At 39.5% G+C, this 14,823-nt stretch overlaps 1 protein-coding gene across 1 annotated transcript; it reads left to right on the forward strand.

Annotated features, from left to right (window-relative positions):
- The first annotated feature begins 11,361 nt into the window (after positions 1-11,361).
- On the forward strand, positions 11,362-14,387 carry LOC134277350 (2-acylglycerol O-acyltransferase 2-A-like). The gene is made up of 5 exons (XM_062759690.1): positions 11,362-11,395; positions 12,621-13,112; positions 13,225-13,399; positions 13,511-13,710; positions 14,173-14,387. The coding sequence occupies exons 2-5, from the start codon at positions 12,623-12,625 to the stop codon at positions 14,328-14,330; spliced, it is 1,023 nt and encodes a 340-aa protein (XP_062615674.1). The 5' UTR covers positions 11,362-11,395; positions 12,621-12,622; the 3' UTR covers positions 14,331-14,387.
- The last annotated feature ends 436 nt before the right edge of the window (positions 14,388-14,823 follow it).

The following is a 14,823-nucleotide window of genomic DNA, read 5'->3' on the forward strand; positions in this document are numbered from 1 at the left end:
CTCACTTTCAGAATGGGGCTGTAGTGGCACCACTTGGTGGTGCCAAGTGCGTGGGGCATATTTCCAGCATTCATATTTTCTTCATTGTCGGCCTCCAGAACAAACTAACACTGGGGATGGGTAAGGGGCCTTAGGGGGTATCCCTTGACAGATTTCTGCAGGGTCCTAGGGGCTGGAAGGGTCCAGTTAGCTAACCTGAACTTTGATGTTTTTCATCATTGTACATTGGGAAACGGGAAAAGGGCAGTTATTATACACCTTATCCTTGAAGTGTTCATCAAATGATTATTGGGGCAAGGTAGAGGGGTCCTATGGCTATCATTTCCCACTTTCAGAATTGGGCTGTAGTGGCACCACTTGGTGGTGCCAAGAGCGTGGGGCATATTTCCAGCATTCATATTTTCTTCATTGTCGGCCTCCAGAACAAACTAACACTGGGAATGGGTAAGGGGCCTTAGGGGGTATCCCTTGACAGATTTCTGCAGGGTCCTAGGGGCTGGAAGGGTCCAGTTAGCTAACCTGAACTTTGATGTTTTTCATCATTGTACATTGGGAAACGGGAAAAGGGCAGTTATTATACGCCTTATCCTTGAAGTGTTCATCAAATGATTATTGGGGCAAGGTAGAGGGGCCCTAGGGCTATCATTTCCCACTTTCAGAATGGGGCTGTAGTGGCACCACTTAGTGATGCCAAGTGCGTGGGGCATATCTCAAGCATTCATTTGTCCTGCATTATTGGGCACGTGAACCAACTATCACCGGGGATCGGTTGAGGGTCCTAGGGGGTACCCCCTGTCAAAGTTTCCATATGTCCAGGGGCTTGGAAGGGCCTGTTAGCTAACCTGAACTTTGAGGTTTTTCAACATTGTACATGTATATTGTGAAACGGAAAAAGGTCAGCTATTATACGCCTTATCTTTGAAGTTTTTACCAAATGATTACTGGGGCGATGTAGAGGGGCCCTAGGGCTATCATTTCCCACTTTCAAAATGGGGCTTTAGTGGTACCCCTAAGTGGTGCCAAGTGTGTGGATATATTTCAAGCATTCATTTGTGCTGCTTTATTGGGCACCTAAGTCAACTATCACCGAGGATGGGTTAAGGGTCTTAGAGGTTATCCCCTGTCAACGTTTCAAAATGTCCCAGGGGCTGGGATGGGCCGGTTAGCTAACCTGAACTTTGAGGTTTTTCATCATTGTGTATTGTGAAACGGGAAAAGGTCAGCTATTATAGGCTTATTCTTATCTTATGTCACCTATAACTTCAACATTATCTGTCAAACTGAACGCGACATGTGTCGCAAATTTGTAAACAAAGTATAGACACGGCAGTTCTATTGTATCCTAGGCTTTCAATTATTAACTCGATCGTTCAAAGTTGAAACCAATCGAAATAATTTGTTTTTACAGAAAATCTGCAATTTTATTATACACCAATCGTGTTTCTCAAAACTATTTAGTACGGATTACTGTCTTGTTCAGCCAGGAAGTTTGAACTCGTGACGTAGTGTCTAGAATGTATGCCTTTCAAGCAGAATTCGATACCGGCTGGGTGCATTTTAAATTTTTTTTAATTATGCCCCCGGAAATGAAGTTTTGGGGGTATATAGGGGTGTCCGTCTGTCTGTCTCTCTGTTTGTCCGTCCGCAAAAACTTTATCCTTGTTCATAACTTTTGATTTAGTAGAGCTATGATATTCATATTCCACATGTGTATTTCTAGAGAAAAGACCTTCTTTTGGGTACCACCAAATTTGACCTTTTGACCTTGATCTTGAGGTTTGACCCACTTTTACACAAAAATTTTGAATTTTTACTTTGGCCATATCTTTTGTACAGTATATACCAGGACATTTATACTTTACGTATGTATTTTTTGTGGCAAGGCCTTTCATTAGATACCACAAACCTTGACTTTTTGACCTTGACCTTGGATATTTACGTACTTATGAAAAAACTTTAAGCTTGGCTATAACTTTTGAACAGAAAGTGCTAGGGTTTTCATACTTCACATATGCAATTCTTGTGAGAAAACGCTTCACTGGATTCCAAGAACCTTGATCCCTTGACCTTGGAGTTTGACCTACTTTAAAAATACAACTTTGAACATAATTTTTGAAGGGTTAGTACTAGGGCTTTCATACTTCACATATTTAATTCTTGTGAAAAGACCTCTTATTTGATACCAAAAACCTTGACATTTTGACCTTGACCCACTTTTACACAAAAATTGCAATTTTTTACTTTTGGCCCTAAGTTTAAAACGGTAGATACTAGGAATTTCATTTTTCAAATATAACTTTTTTTTGGTAAGACCTTTCATTTAAAACAAAGAATTTTGACCTTGACCTTTGAGATTTCCGGACTTATGAAAAAACGTCAACCTTGGAAATAACTTTCCAAGAGGAAGGGCTAGGGTTTTCATACTTTACATATGTAATTCTTGTTACAAGACCTTTCATTCAATACCAATAACCTTGACCCTCTGACCTTGATCTTGGAGTTTAACGTACATAAAAATCTTTTTAACCTTGGCCATAACTTTTGAATGGTTAGGGCTAGGGCTTCCATACTTCGAATATGTTATCTTTGTGGAAAGACCTTTCATTGGATACCAATAAACTTGACCTTCTGACCTTGATCTTGAAGATTTTTGTACTTATGAAAATTCAGCCTGACCATAACTTTGGAACAAATGGTGATAGGACTTTCATGTTTTGCAATTGTATTTCCAGTTAGAAGACACTACTTTAGGTACCAATATATTAACTTTGCATCCCAGAAAAGTTTAATCTTCACTATGTTGCCATACGGGGGCATCAGTGTTTCACAATCACATCTCTTTTTTTTTTTTGCATGAGATTTTTTCACTTTAATGTTAGATATTTGTATACATTTTATGTTATATGATATTATTTACAAGTTCACATCAAGTTTAACGTTTGAAAAATCTCATCACCTCTAAAAAATGCAAAGTTTCGATGTTAAAAGTATGAGACCATCACAGAATCATTATTACATATTGCCATTTTGCACCTCTTATTATGCCCCCTAAACGAAGTTTTTTTTTATTGGGGGGGGGGTATATAGTTTTTGTCGTGTCCGTCCGTTCGGCTAGCTGTTTGTCTGTTTGTCCGCAAAAATTAAACCTTGTCCTTAATTTTTGATTTAATGGAGTTATGACTTTCATATTTCACGTGTGTACTCCTTGTGACAAGACCTTTCTTTGTGTACCACCAAATCTATCGTTTTGACCTTGACCTTCGAGTTAAACACACTTTAACACAAAAATTCTATTTTTTTTACTTTGATCATATCTTTTGAACAGTAGGTACCAGGACATTTAAATGTGTATACTTCACAAATGCATTTTTTGTTGAAAGACCTTTCATTGGATACCAACAACCTTGACCCTTTGGCCTTGGAGATTTCTGTACTTGTGAAATAACTTTAACCTTGGCTAAAACTTTTGAAAAGTAAGTGCTAGGGTTTTCATACTTCATATATTTAATCCTTGTGACAAGCCCTTCCATTGGATATCAAGTCGTTTGACCCTTTGATTTCGACCTACTTTTTACAAACTTTAACCTTGGCCCTAACTTTTGAACGGTAAGGACTAACGCTTTCATACTTCCCAGATGTAATCTTTGAGACATGGCCTTGTTCAGAAACCAATAACCATGACCTTTTGACCTTGACCACGGGGTTTGTCTTACCTTTAAAAACGTACCCTCCCGCTTTTAAATGTGTTGGTTGGTAGGGTGGAGGTGGGGTATAATTAAGGCACGATATACTTGAGTATGACCCAAAGAAAAGCACTAGCTCCAATGATAGGAACCTCTTTTTGTAGTGATATTATCAAAGCAAAAATATGCTATTGATAAATGTAATTAACAAGAGGTTCTATGAGCAATGAGCTCGTTAAATGATACCCCCGTCTCCCATAAGATTGATTGATTGTATACTGTTTAACGTCCCTCTCCAGAATGTTTCACTGATATAGAGACGTCAACATTGCCGGTGAAGGGCTGCAAATTTAGGCCTATGCTCGGCACTTACGGCCTTTGAGCAGGGAGGGATCTTTATCGTGCCACACCTGCTGTGACACGGGGCCTCGGTTTATACGGTCTCATCCGAAGGACCGCCCCATTTAGTCGCCTTTTACGACAAGCAAGGGGGTACTGGGGACCTATTCTAACCCGGATCCCCACGGGGCTCTCCCATAAGAATATTGGAATATAGTGGCAAAGTCAATGCTTTGCTATGGGAAACCCAAAATATGTGTAGGATCACAAAGTTAAACAAGATGTTTTTGTGGGACACTGATACCCCTGTATGGCAACATAGCAAAGATTAAACTTTTCTTAAGTGCAAATTTAATATATTTGTACCAAAAGAAGGGTATTCTCACTGAAAATACAATTGTAAAATATTAAAGTAGGCCAAGATTAAAGTTTTTTTTACAAGTAAGGAATACTTCAAGGTCAAGGTCATTGATATCCATTGAAAGGTCTTGCCACAAAAATACATATGTAAATTATGAAAGACTTAGACCTTACCTTTTAGATATTATGGCGAAGGTTAAAGATGTTAAAAAGTAGGTCAAACTCCAAAGTCAAAGGTCTTGCTATCAAATGAAAGGTCCTGTCTCAAGGATTAAATATGTAAAGTATAAAAGCACTTGGCCTAACTCTTCAAAAGTAATGGTTAAGGTTTACTTTTTAAAAGTAGGTCAAACTGCAAGGTCAAAGGTAAAAGTTCATAGTATCCAATGAAGGATTACATAAGTGAAGTATGATATCACTAGCCTTAGTGTTCAAAAGTCTTGTGATGACCTTGACTGTGACCTATATGCTAAATATATTTTTTTCTGCAAACTTTTACATTCGCCATAAATTTTGAACCATAAAAGATAGAAACTTCATATTTGGTACGCATACACCACTGGATAAGCTCTTTTAAATGCTACCATGGCCAATGACCTTGTGACCTTGACTGTGACCTACAGTGTATACGTTAAATACAGTTTTTTTGTCGGCAAAAACTTAGTTTACGGGGGCATAATGAGGTGCAAACTGGCAATATGTGATAAAGATTCTGTGACGGTCTCATATTTTTAACATCGAAACTTTGCACTTTTTAGAGGTAATAAGATTTTCAAACGTTAAACTTTTGATGTGAACTTGTAAATAATATTACCGGTATATAATATAAAATGTATACATGTGCAAATATTTTCCATTAGAGTGAAAAAAAAATCTTATGCCAAAATAAAAGAGAATACTAGTAATCATGATGTAAACTTGTAAATAATATTTAATATAATATATATACATAAGCAAATGTTTCCCATTGAAGTGAAAAAATTCTTATGCACAAAAGAAAAAGAAAATACTGGTAATCTTATTGTTCCTGTGGCCTTTCAACCTTTAAAAGGTCATTTGTGTTGAAGGAATAAGAAAAAAAAAATTAAAATGCACCCAGCCGGTATCGAACTCACGACTTTTTGCTTGTAAGGGATACGTTCTAAACACTATGTCAAGAACTTCCTGGTTGAAAAGAAAGTAATCCGTACTAAATAGTTTTGAGAAATACGATTGGTGTATAATAAAATTGCAGATTTTCTGTAAAAACAAATTATTTCGATTTGTTTAAACTTTTAACAAATCGAGTTAATAATTTAAAGCTTAGGATACAATAGAACTGCCGTGTCTATACTTTGTTTACAAATTAGCGACAAATGTCGCGTTCAGTTTGACAGATTATGCCCTTTTCCCGTTTCCCAATGTACAATGATGAAAAACATCAAAGTTCAGGTTAGCTAACTGGACCCTTCCAGCCCCTAGGACCCTGCAGAAATCTGTCAAGGGATACCCCCTAAGGCCCCTTACCCATCCCCAGTGTTAGTTTGTTCTGGAGGCCGACAATGAAGAAAATATGAATGCTGGAAATATGCCCCACGCACTTGGCACCACCAAGTGGTGCCACTACAGCCCCATTCTGAAAGTGGGAAATGATAGCCCTAGGGCCCCTCTACCTTGCCCCAGTAATCATTTAATGAACACTTCAAGGATAAGGCGTATAATAACTGCCCTTTTCCCGTTTCCCAAAGTACAATGATGAAAAACATCAAAGTTCAGGTTAGCTAACTGGACCCTTCCAGCCCCTAGGACCCTGCAGAAATCTGTCAAGGGATACCCCCTAAGGCCCCTTACCCATCCCCAGTGTTAGTTTGTTCTGGAGGCCGACAATGAAGAAAATATGAATGCTGGAAATATGCCCCACGCACTTGGCACCACCAAGTGGTGCCACTACAGCCCCATTCTGAAAGTGGGAAATGATAGCCCTAGGGCCCCTCTACCTTGCCCCAATAATCATTTGATGAACACTTCAAGGATAAGGCGTATAATAACTGCCCTTTTCCCGTTTCCCAATGTACAATGATGAAAAACATCAAAGTTCAGGTTAGCTAACTGGACCCTTCCAGCCCCTAGGACCCTGCAGAAATCTGTCAAGGGATACCCCCTAAGGCCCCTTACCCATCCCCAGTGTTAGTTTGTTCTGGAGGCCGACAATGAAGAAAATATGAATGCTGGAAATATGCCCCACGCACTTGGCACCACCAAGTGGTGCCACTACAGCCCCATTCTGAAAGTGGGAAATGATAGCCCTAGGGCCCCTCTACCTTGCCCCAGTAATCATTTAATGAACACTTCAAGGATAAGGCGTATAATAACTGCCCTTTTCCCGTTTCCCAATGTACAATGATGAAAAACATCAAAGTTCAGGTTAGCTAACTGGACCCTTCCAGCCCCTAGGACCCTGCAGAAATCTGTCAAGGGATACCCCCTAAGGCCCCTTACCCATCCCCAGTGTTAGTTTGTTCTGGAGGCCGACAATGAAGAAAATATGAATGCTGGAAATATGCCCCACGCACTTGGCACCACCAAGTGGTGCCACTACAGCCCCATTCTGAAAGTGGGAAATGATAGCCCTAGGGCCCCTCTACCTTGCCCCAATAATCATTTGATGAACACTTCAAGGATAAGGCGTATAATAACTGCCCTTTTCCCGTTTCCCAATGTACAATGATGAAAAACATCAAAGTTCAGGTTAGCTAACTGGACCCTTCCAGCCCCTAGGACCCTGCAGAAATCTGTCAAGGGATACCCCCTAAGGCCCCTTACCCATCCCCAGTGTTAGTTTGTTCTGGAGGCCGACAATGAAGAAAATATGAATGCTGGAAATATGCCCCACGCACTTGGCACCACCAAGTGGTGCCACTACAGCCCCATTCTGAAAGTGGGAAATGATAGCCCTAGGGCCCCTCTACCTTGCCCCAGTAATCATTTAATGAACACTTCAAGGATAAGGCGTATAATAACTGCCCTTTTCCCGTTTCCCAATGTACAATGATGAAAAACATCAAAGTTCAGGTTAGCTAACTGGACCCTTCCAGCCCCTAGGACCCTGCAGAAATCTGTCAAGGGATACCCCCTAAGGCCCCTTACCCATCCCCAGTGTTAGTTTGTTCTGGAGGCCGACAATGAAGAAAATATGAATGCTGGAAATATGCCCCACGCACTTGGCACCACCAAGTGGTGCCACTACAGCCCCATTCTGAAAGTGGGAAATGATAGCCCTAGGGCCCCTCTACCTTGCCCCAGTAATCATTTAATGAACACTTCAAGGATAAGGCGTATAATAACTGCCCTTTTCCCGTTTCCCAATGTACAAATGAAAAACATCAAAGTTCAGGTTAGCTAACTGGACCCTTCCAGCCCCTAGGACCCTGCAGAAATCTGTCAAGGGATACCCCCTAAGGCCCCTTACCTATCCCCAGTGTTAGTTTGTTCTGGAGGCCGACAATGAAGAAAATATGAATGCTGGAAATATGCCCCACGCACTTGGCACCACCAAGTGGTGCCACTACAGCCCCATTCTGAAAGTGGGAAATGATAGCCCTAGGGCCCCTCTACCTTGCCCCAGTAATCATTTAATGAACACTTCAAGGATAAGGCGTATAATAACTGCCCTTTTCCCGTTTCCCAATGTACAATGATGAAAAACATCAAAGTTCAGGTTAGCTAACTGGACCCTTCCAGCCCCTAGGACCCTGCAGAAATCTGTCAAGAGATACCCCCTAAGGCCCCTTACCCATCCCCAGTGTTAGTTTGTTCTGGAGGCCGACAATGAAGAAAATATGAATGCTGGAAATATGCCCCACGCACTTGGCACCACCAAGTGGTGCCACTACAGCCCCATTCTGAAAGTGGGAAATGATAGCCCTAGGGCCCCTCTACCTTGCCCCAGTAATCATTTAATGAACACTTCAAGGATAAGGCGTATAATAACTGCCCTTTTCCCGTTTCCCAAAGTACAATGATGAAAAACATCAAAGTTCAGGTTAGCTAACTGGACCCTTCCAGCCCCTAGGACCCTGCAGAAATCTGTCAAGGGATACCCCCTAAGGCCCCTTACCCATCCCCAGTGTTAGTTTGTTCTGGAGGCCGACAATGAAGAAAATATGAATGCTGGAAATATGCCCCACGCACTTGGCACCACCAAGTGGTGCCACTACAGCCCCATTCTGAAAGTGGGAAATGATAGCCCTAGGGCCCCTCTACCTTGCCCCAGTAATCATTTAATGAACACTTCAAGGATAAGGCGTATAATAACTGCCCTTTTCCCGTTTCCCAATGTACAATGATGAAAAACATCAAAGTTCAGGTTAGCTAACTGGACCCTTCCAGCCCCTAGGACCCTGCAGAAATCTGTCAAGGGATACCCCCTAAGGCCCCTTACCCATCCCCAGTGTTAGTTTGTTCTGGAGGCCGACAATGAAGAAAATATGAATGCTGGAAATATGCCCCACGCACTTGGCACCACCAAGTGGTGCCACTACAGCCCCATTCTGAAAGTGGGAAATGATAGCCCTAGGGCCCCTCTACCTTGCCCCAGTAATCATTTAATGAACACTTCAAGGATAAGGCGTATAATAGCTGCCCTTTTCCCGCTTCCCAATGTACAATGATGAAAAACATCAAAGTTCAGGTTAGCTAACTGGACCCTTCCAGCCCCTAGGACCCTGCAGAAATCTGTCAAGGGATACCCCCTAAGGCCCCTTACCCATCCCCAGTGTTAGTTTGTTCTGGAGGCCGACAATGAAGAAAATATGAATGCTGGAAATATGCCCCACGCACTTGGCACCACCAAGTGGTGCCACTACAGCCCCATTCTGAAAGTGGGAAATGATAGCCCTAGGGCCCCTCTACCTTGCCCCAGTAATCATTTAATGAACACTTCAAGGATAAGGCGTATAATAACTGCCCTTTTCCCGTTTCCCAATGTACAATGATGAAAAACATCAAAGTTCAGGTTAGCTAACTGGACCCTTCCAGCCCCTAGGACCCTGCAGAAATCTGTCAAGGGATACCCCCTAAGGCCCCTTACCCATCCCCAGTGTTATTTTGTTCTGGAGGCCGACAATGAAGAAAATATGAATGCTGGAAATATGCCCCACGCACTTGGCACCACCAAGTGGTGCCACTACAGCCCCATTCTGAAAGTGGGAAATGATAGCCCTAGGGCCCCTCTACCTTGCCCCAGTAATCATTTAATGAACACTTCAAGGATAAGGCGTATAATAACTGCCCTTTTCCCGTTTCCCAATGTACAATGATGAAAAACATCAAAGTTCAGGTTAGCTAACTGGACCCTTCCAGCCCCTAGGACCCTGCAGAAATCTGTCAAGGGATACCCCCTAAGGCCCCTTACCCATCCCCAGTGTTAGTTTGTTCTGGAGGCCGACAATGAAGAAAATATGAATGCTGGAAATATGCCCCACGCACTTGGCACCACCAATGGTGCCACTACAGCCCCATTCTACTTCGTAGTGCCACTAGAGCCCTATTCTGAAAGTGGAAAATGATAGCCCAAGGGCCCCTCTATCTTGCCCTATTAATCATTTGGTGATCATTTCAAAGACAAGGCTTTTAATAGCTGATCTTTAATGGCGTTTTTGGTACATAATGCAAAACAGCCAAAGTTCAGAGTAGATAACTGGCCCTTTCCGGTCCCTGGGACCTCTTGAAACGTTGACAAGGGATTCTTCCTAAGACCCTTAACTCTTCCCCAGTGAAAGTTAGTTAGTTCAAGTGGGCCAATAATTGATGACGAATGATTGCTTGAAATATGACCCTGCACTTGGCACCACCTGGTGGTACCGCTAAAGCCCCTTCTGATAGCAGGAAATAATAATCCTTGGGCCCTTCTATCTTGCCCTAGTAATGTTGATCACTTTATAAATCATGGGTATAATACCTGCCTGTAATATCAAAAATGCTTTTGGAACCACTTGGTGGCACCACCACCACTTATTTTAGTCCTGATTCATTAAGTTGGTAATTTATACTTCAACTGTATAGTTATTCGCCCCGTTTTATTAACTGTTTTGTTCGCCCCGTTTTAAATTCGCCCACGCCAGACTAGGGTGAATGGGGCGAAAATTAAAGGGGGGCGAAAATTTCCCTGTATACAGTAGTTTACACTTGTGCCATACCGGTATTTCGGTTTACAATCATTATATTAATCAAATTTCAGGTTAGCTAATTGGCCCTGACATAATCTTAAGGTCCCTGAAGGAGATTAAAAGGGATTCTTCCTGAAGGAGTTAACCATTTCCTAGTGCTTGTTTGTTCAATTGGATAAAGATGATAAAGTAATTTGTTTCTTATTTTTCAGTTTTAAAAAGAATAATTTTTTTGTTCAGGTGAGCCTTACTGCCTCTGAGTATCTGATTTATTATGTAATTAATTGTTGCATTAATTTTCTAATCATTAACCATTAATTATCTAAAATAAAGTATTAAAAACAGTACTGCGTCTGAGTACTCTCAGTTCTTTGATGAATTTCCTTATTGGCTGCTAGCTTCTACGCGCTTAGTGGCTGCTGTTATTGGCTGCTAGCTTCAGCCTGGTCAAATTGGGTAGATAGGTAGAAGGACTTTTTGTCCACAAAACACTTGCGATTGAAGGACTAATATAGTTATTATGAAATGAGAAAAAATATCAATCGGAATAAATTAAAACTCGATCTTTTCCCCTAAGCTAGGTTTGTGTTTTAGTCACCCGGTCGAGAGCCTCGGAGGACAACTATTTTATTTTTTTTTTTATTATAAGTTAGCCTAATAATAGCCCGTTTTGAAACGCTTGACTGTGTTTGTCATAAAGTTGGTGTGCTTGTTTGCATAATCCTCACAGAGCATGATGAGTTTAAGCAGGAATTTAAAACCTTGATCCGCTCCGCATGCACACGTTATCTGTGTTGTTTGTTCCTTGGACTTGATCTCAAGCTACAGCAAAGTTCATAAATTCCCCGGTTCGGACAAGAGGCATAAGTAAGTAAAAGTGTGTATATACTTTTGCTCATATAGTTGGATAAAAAGAGTTGATATATAAGCACAGGTATTTCCACAATAACTGAAAATTAGTGAGTTATCGAGGAGCAGAGGAAAATCATGAAAAGGGGCACCAGAAGGGGCATCATATATTTATAGTGTACCATGTACGATGCAATATTGAGCTACATCTATTAGAAACTTGATTGAAAAAGTCCCTTTAATTGTTGTTCCATTACTTTCTTGTCCTCTCTGGATATATATATGATATTGAATATATATATCATTCTATTTTAAATCATGCATGACCTATAAATCGATCCGTGTGCTCACACGTAATATGTTGTAAACACCAATATACATCAATGTCAAGGTTTAAAAAAAATCAGCGCTGTCATTTAAAGTTGTGAAAGTGCATATATTATTTTAGCTTACAGACGATATTTTAACAAATAATATTTTTTGATACAGTTAAAATTGTAAGAAATTATTTTTATCTTTAGAAAGAAAAGAAGGGACCGAGGGACCGCATAGGTATAGGACCAAGAGGGTTAGAAATGTAGAATAACTTGAAAGAAATCAGGGACGGGATTAAGGGGTTGGGTAGGGTCAATAGGCGGGAATGTGGGTGAAGGAGGAGAGGTTGGATGAAGAAGAGAAAAAAATATGGGGACAAGAAAAAAGAGGCGATAGAGAGGTAAATAGAATGTAGATCATATTTATTAGGTGGAAATCGGTATAGTGATCGAGAGGAGGAAATAGGAAGATGGATACTTTGTCCAATCGTATAGAAAGAACGTGCATGCATATGGTTAATGTGAGCCAAATAGCACAAAGTTCATAAGTATTTTTCTTCTATTTCGTACAAATGCATGATGCTAAATCATTATTCTTAATCAAATACTCTTATGACCAGCTCGAACTTATTCTAATACATGTACATCACAGGCACTTATTTCGGTATTAATTTTTTAACCCATAGTAAGATATAATAACACCCTTGTGTTATTATAAATATACTATGGGTTAAAAAATTAATACCGAAACAAGTGCCTGTGATGTATGCTGAACGTCTATCAGACGTATGGTACTTTTAAGAGATTATTTTTAAATGATAAATTAAACCCTCAACAAAAGATTTGAGTATTTTTTGGTTTGAAATAAATTTTGAATAAAATGAGAGGTTTAAATCCTGTCATTTTTATGCCTCCTTTTCTTTTTACAGAGATGACAAAAATCTTAGGAATAGATTTCGCGCCTCTCCACATTCCGATGGAGCGTCGCCTCCAGACACTAGCGGTCCAACAATGGACACTGTCCTTTTTGTTCCTGGGATTTGGATGTTTATTTTTGATGATTTATTTATTTTTTACTTCCCTTTATTGGATTCCCCTATTATACTTAGCCTTCTACGTTTACGACAGAAAAAAGTCCGCACGAGGAGGACGTCGTTGCCAGTGGATACGAGAATGGGCGGTGTGGAGATATTTTCAGAAATACTTTCCTATAACTTTGATAAAAACAGTGGATCTGGATCCTAATAAGAACTATATAATGGGTTTCCATCCTCATGGAATACTCAGTGTCAGTGCTTTTTGCCATTTTGCTACAGAAGGATCCGGCTGGAGCAAAACATTTCCGGGCATTACACCATACTTACTGGTACTTCCAGGCCATTTTCAGTTTCCTGTGTACAGGGATTATTTCATGGCAGGTGGTAAGTTCAAAAACTTTAACGAAAGTGGCAATGCTGCAAAGAAGACAGTAACTTGCAAAGTTGTAAATGTGAATACTAAAATGGGTCTGGCATGGATTTCTGAATTTTCCAGGCGCAGTTGAAGCGACAGCAGAAAGTATGAAATTCCTTCTGACGAGACATGGGACCGGAAATGCTCTTGGTCTGGTGGTGGGCGGAGCTTTAGAAGCATTAGAAGCATTTCCGGGAAAGTTTAATTTGAAGCTTGCAAAGAAAAAAGGTTTTATCAAAGTGGCATTGCGGACTGGGTAAGACAATGGTATAATGAATTTCAGAAAATCAAAGAAATCACATAATAATTTAGAATTTTACATTTCTCAGCATAATTTTAGTAAAAATGTTACTTTTATCATATTCAGGGCATGTTTAGTTCCGATGTTCTCCTTTGGTGAGCACGAATTGTTTGTACAAGCAGAGAATCCCGAGGGATCCCGACTGAGAAGCCTCCAAAACTGGTTGACGAAATACACAGGGTTCTCTCCCCCTGTTTTCCACGGAAGAGGAATGCTCAACTACACATTTGGTCTAGTTCCCTACAGAATTCCTGTCTATACAGTTGGTAATAACTTAAAACTTTTTTTGCCATATTTAATTCTTTCCTTTTTTAAAAAAAAAAACAACATTGGGATTAAGGTTCAGTAACCCTTGGATAAGAGAGGTAACTCTTCACTGAAAAGAATGACATTCCCACAATCAATGGCAAATTAAAATACAATTCTATTAAATTTTGCAAAAGGAAATGGATATTTTTTCTTCACATTTTAATTTGATCTGGGTTTCTTTTAGAATGTCATTCTCATCAAAGTAAAATGCTGTAGGAGTGAAAGCTAAATTATATATTTCTTCGTGTCAGTTTAATATAGCATTAAAAAAATAAACATTACAAGAAATTGTCAATTTTATCATATGTAGAATGTAAATGGAATAACTTAAATGTCACTATTTTTTAATACTGGTAGATACCTTGGTGGATATGAATTATGATTTATTTTTTTAATGATGTTTGTGAACTTTTTTGCAGTTGGTGCTCCAATAGAAGTCGAAAAGGACGAAGATCCATCTCAGGAGAAAATTGATGCACTCCATAAAAAGTACTTAGAAGAATTAGAAAAACTATTTGAAACTCATAAATTAAAATACGGTGTTCCCGAAGATAAGCACTTACATTTTATTGAATAAATTCTACAATGACCTTGTTCTGGACAACTAGAAATAGTTTAATAATATACTGCTGAAACTATAAATTGTAAATTTTGCTGACGATTTTCCAGCCACAAGCATAGCATCCATGTTTGTATATTTACTCAAAATATTTTATTGATGTATAAAGTATATGTGAGGTGGTATTGTTATAAAATGTATATAATAAAGCTTAGAAATATCTATTTTCATACGCATTGTTTATATTTTGGATAATAAAATTGTTATTGTTTTCTTGTTTTTATTTACATTAGTTTTACTATCATTATGAACAACCTCGTACCTCACCAAAATTTGTTACAATGTTATACATTAACTTTGTAAGGATAATCAGTCCATCCTTCGTGAAGTTTCAAAGCACAGATTATAATATTATTTTAAAAATGCATTATAATCCAAGTACTTTCCAACAATACTTCTATTTATACTATCACACCTAATTACTTGCTCTAAGGATTCCAGAAAGAACTAT

The sequence above is a fragment of the Saccostrea cucullata genome, unplaced genomic scaffold (assembly GCF_032062105.1).
Source record: "Saccostrea cucullata isolate Sc308-1 unplaced genomic scaffold, CSIRO_AGI_Scuc_v1 ctg6591, whole genome shotgun sequence".
In the NCBI taxonomy this organism is placed as follows: Eukaryota; Metazoa; Mollusca; class Bivalvia; order Ostreida; family Ostreidae; genus Saccostrea; species Saccostrea cuccullata.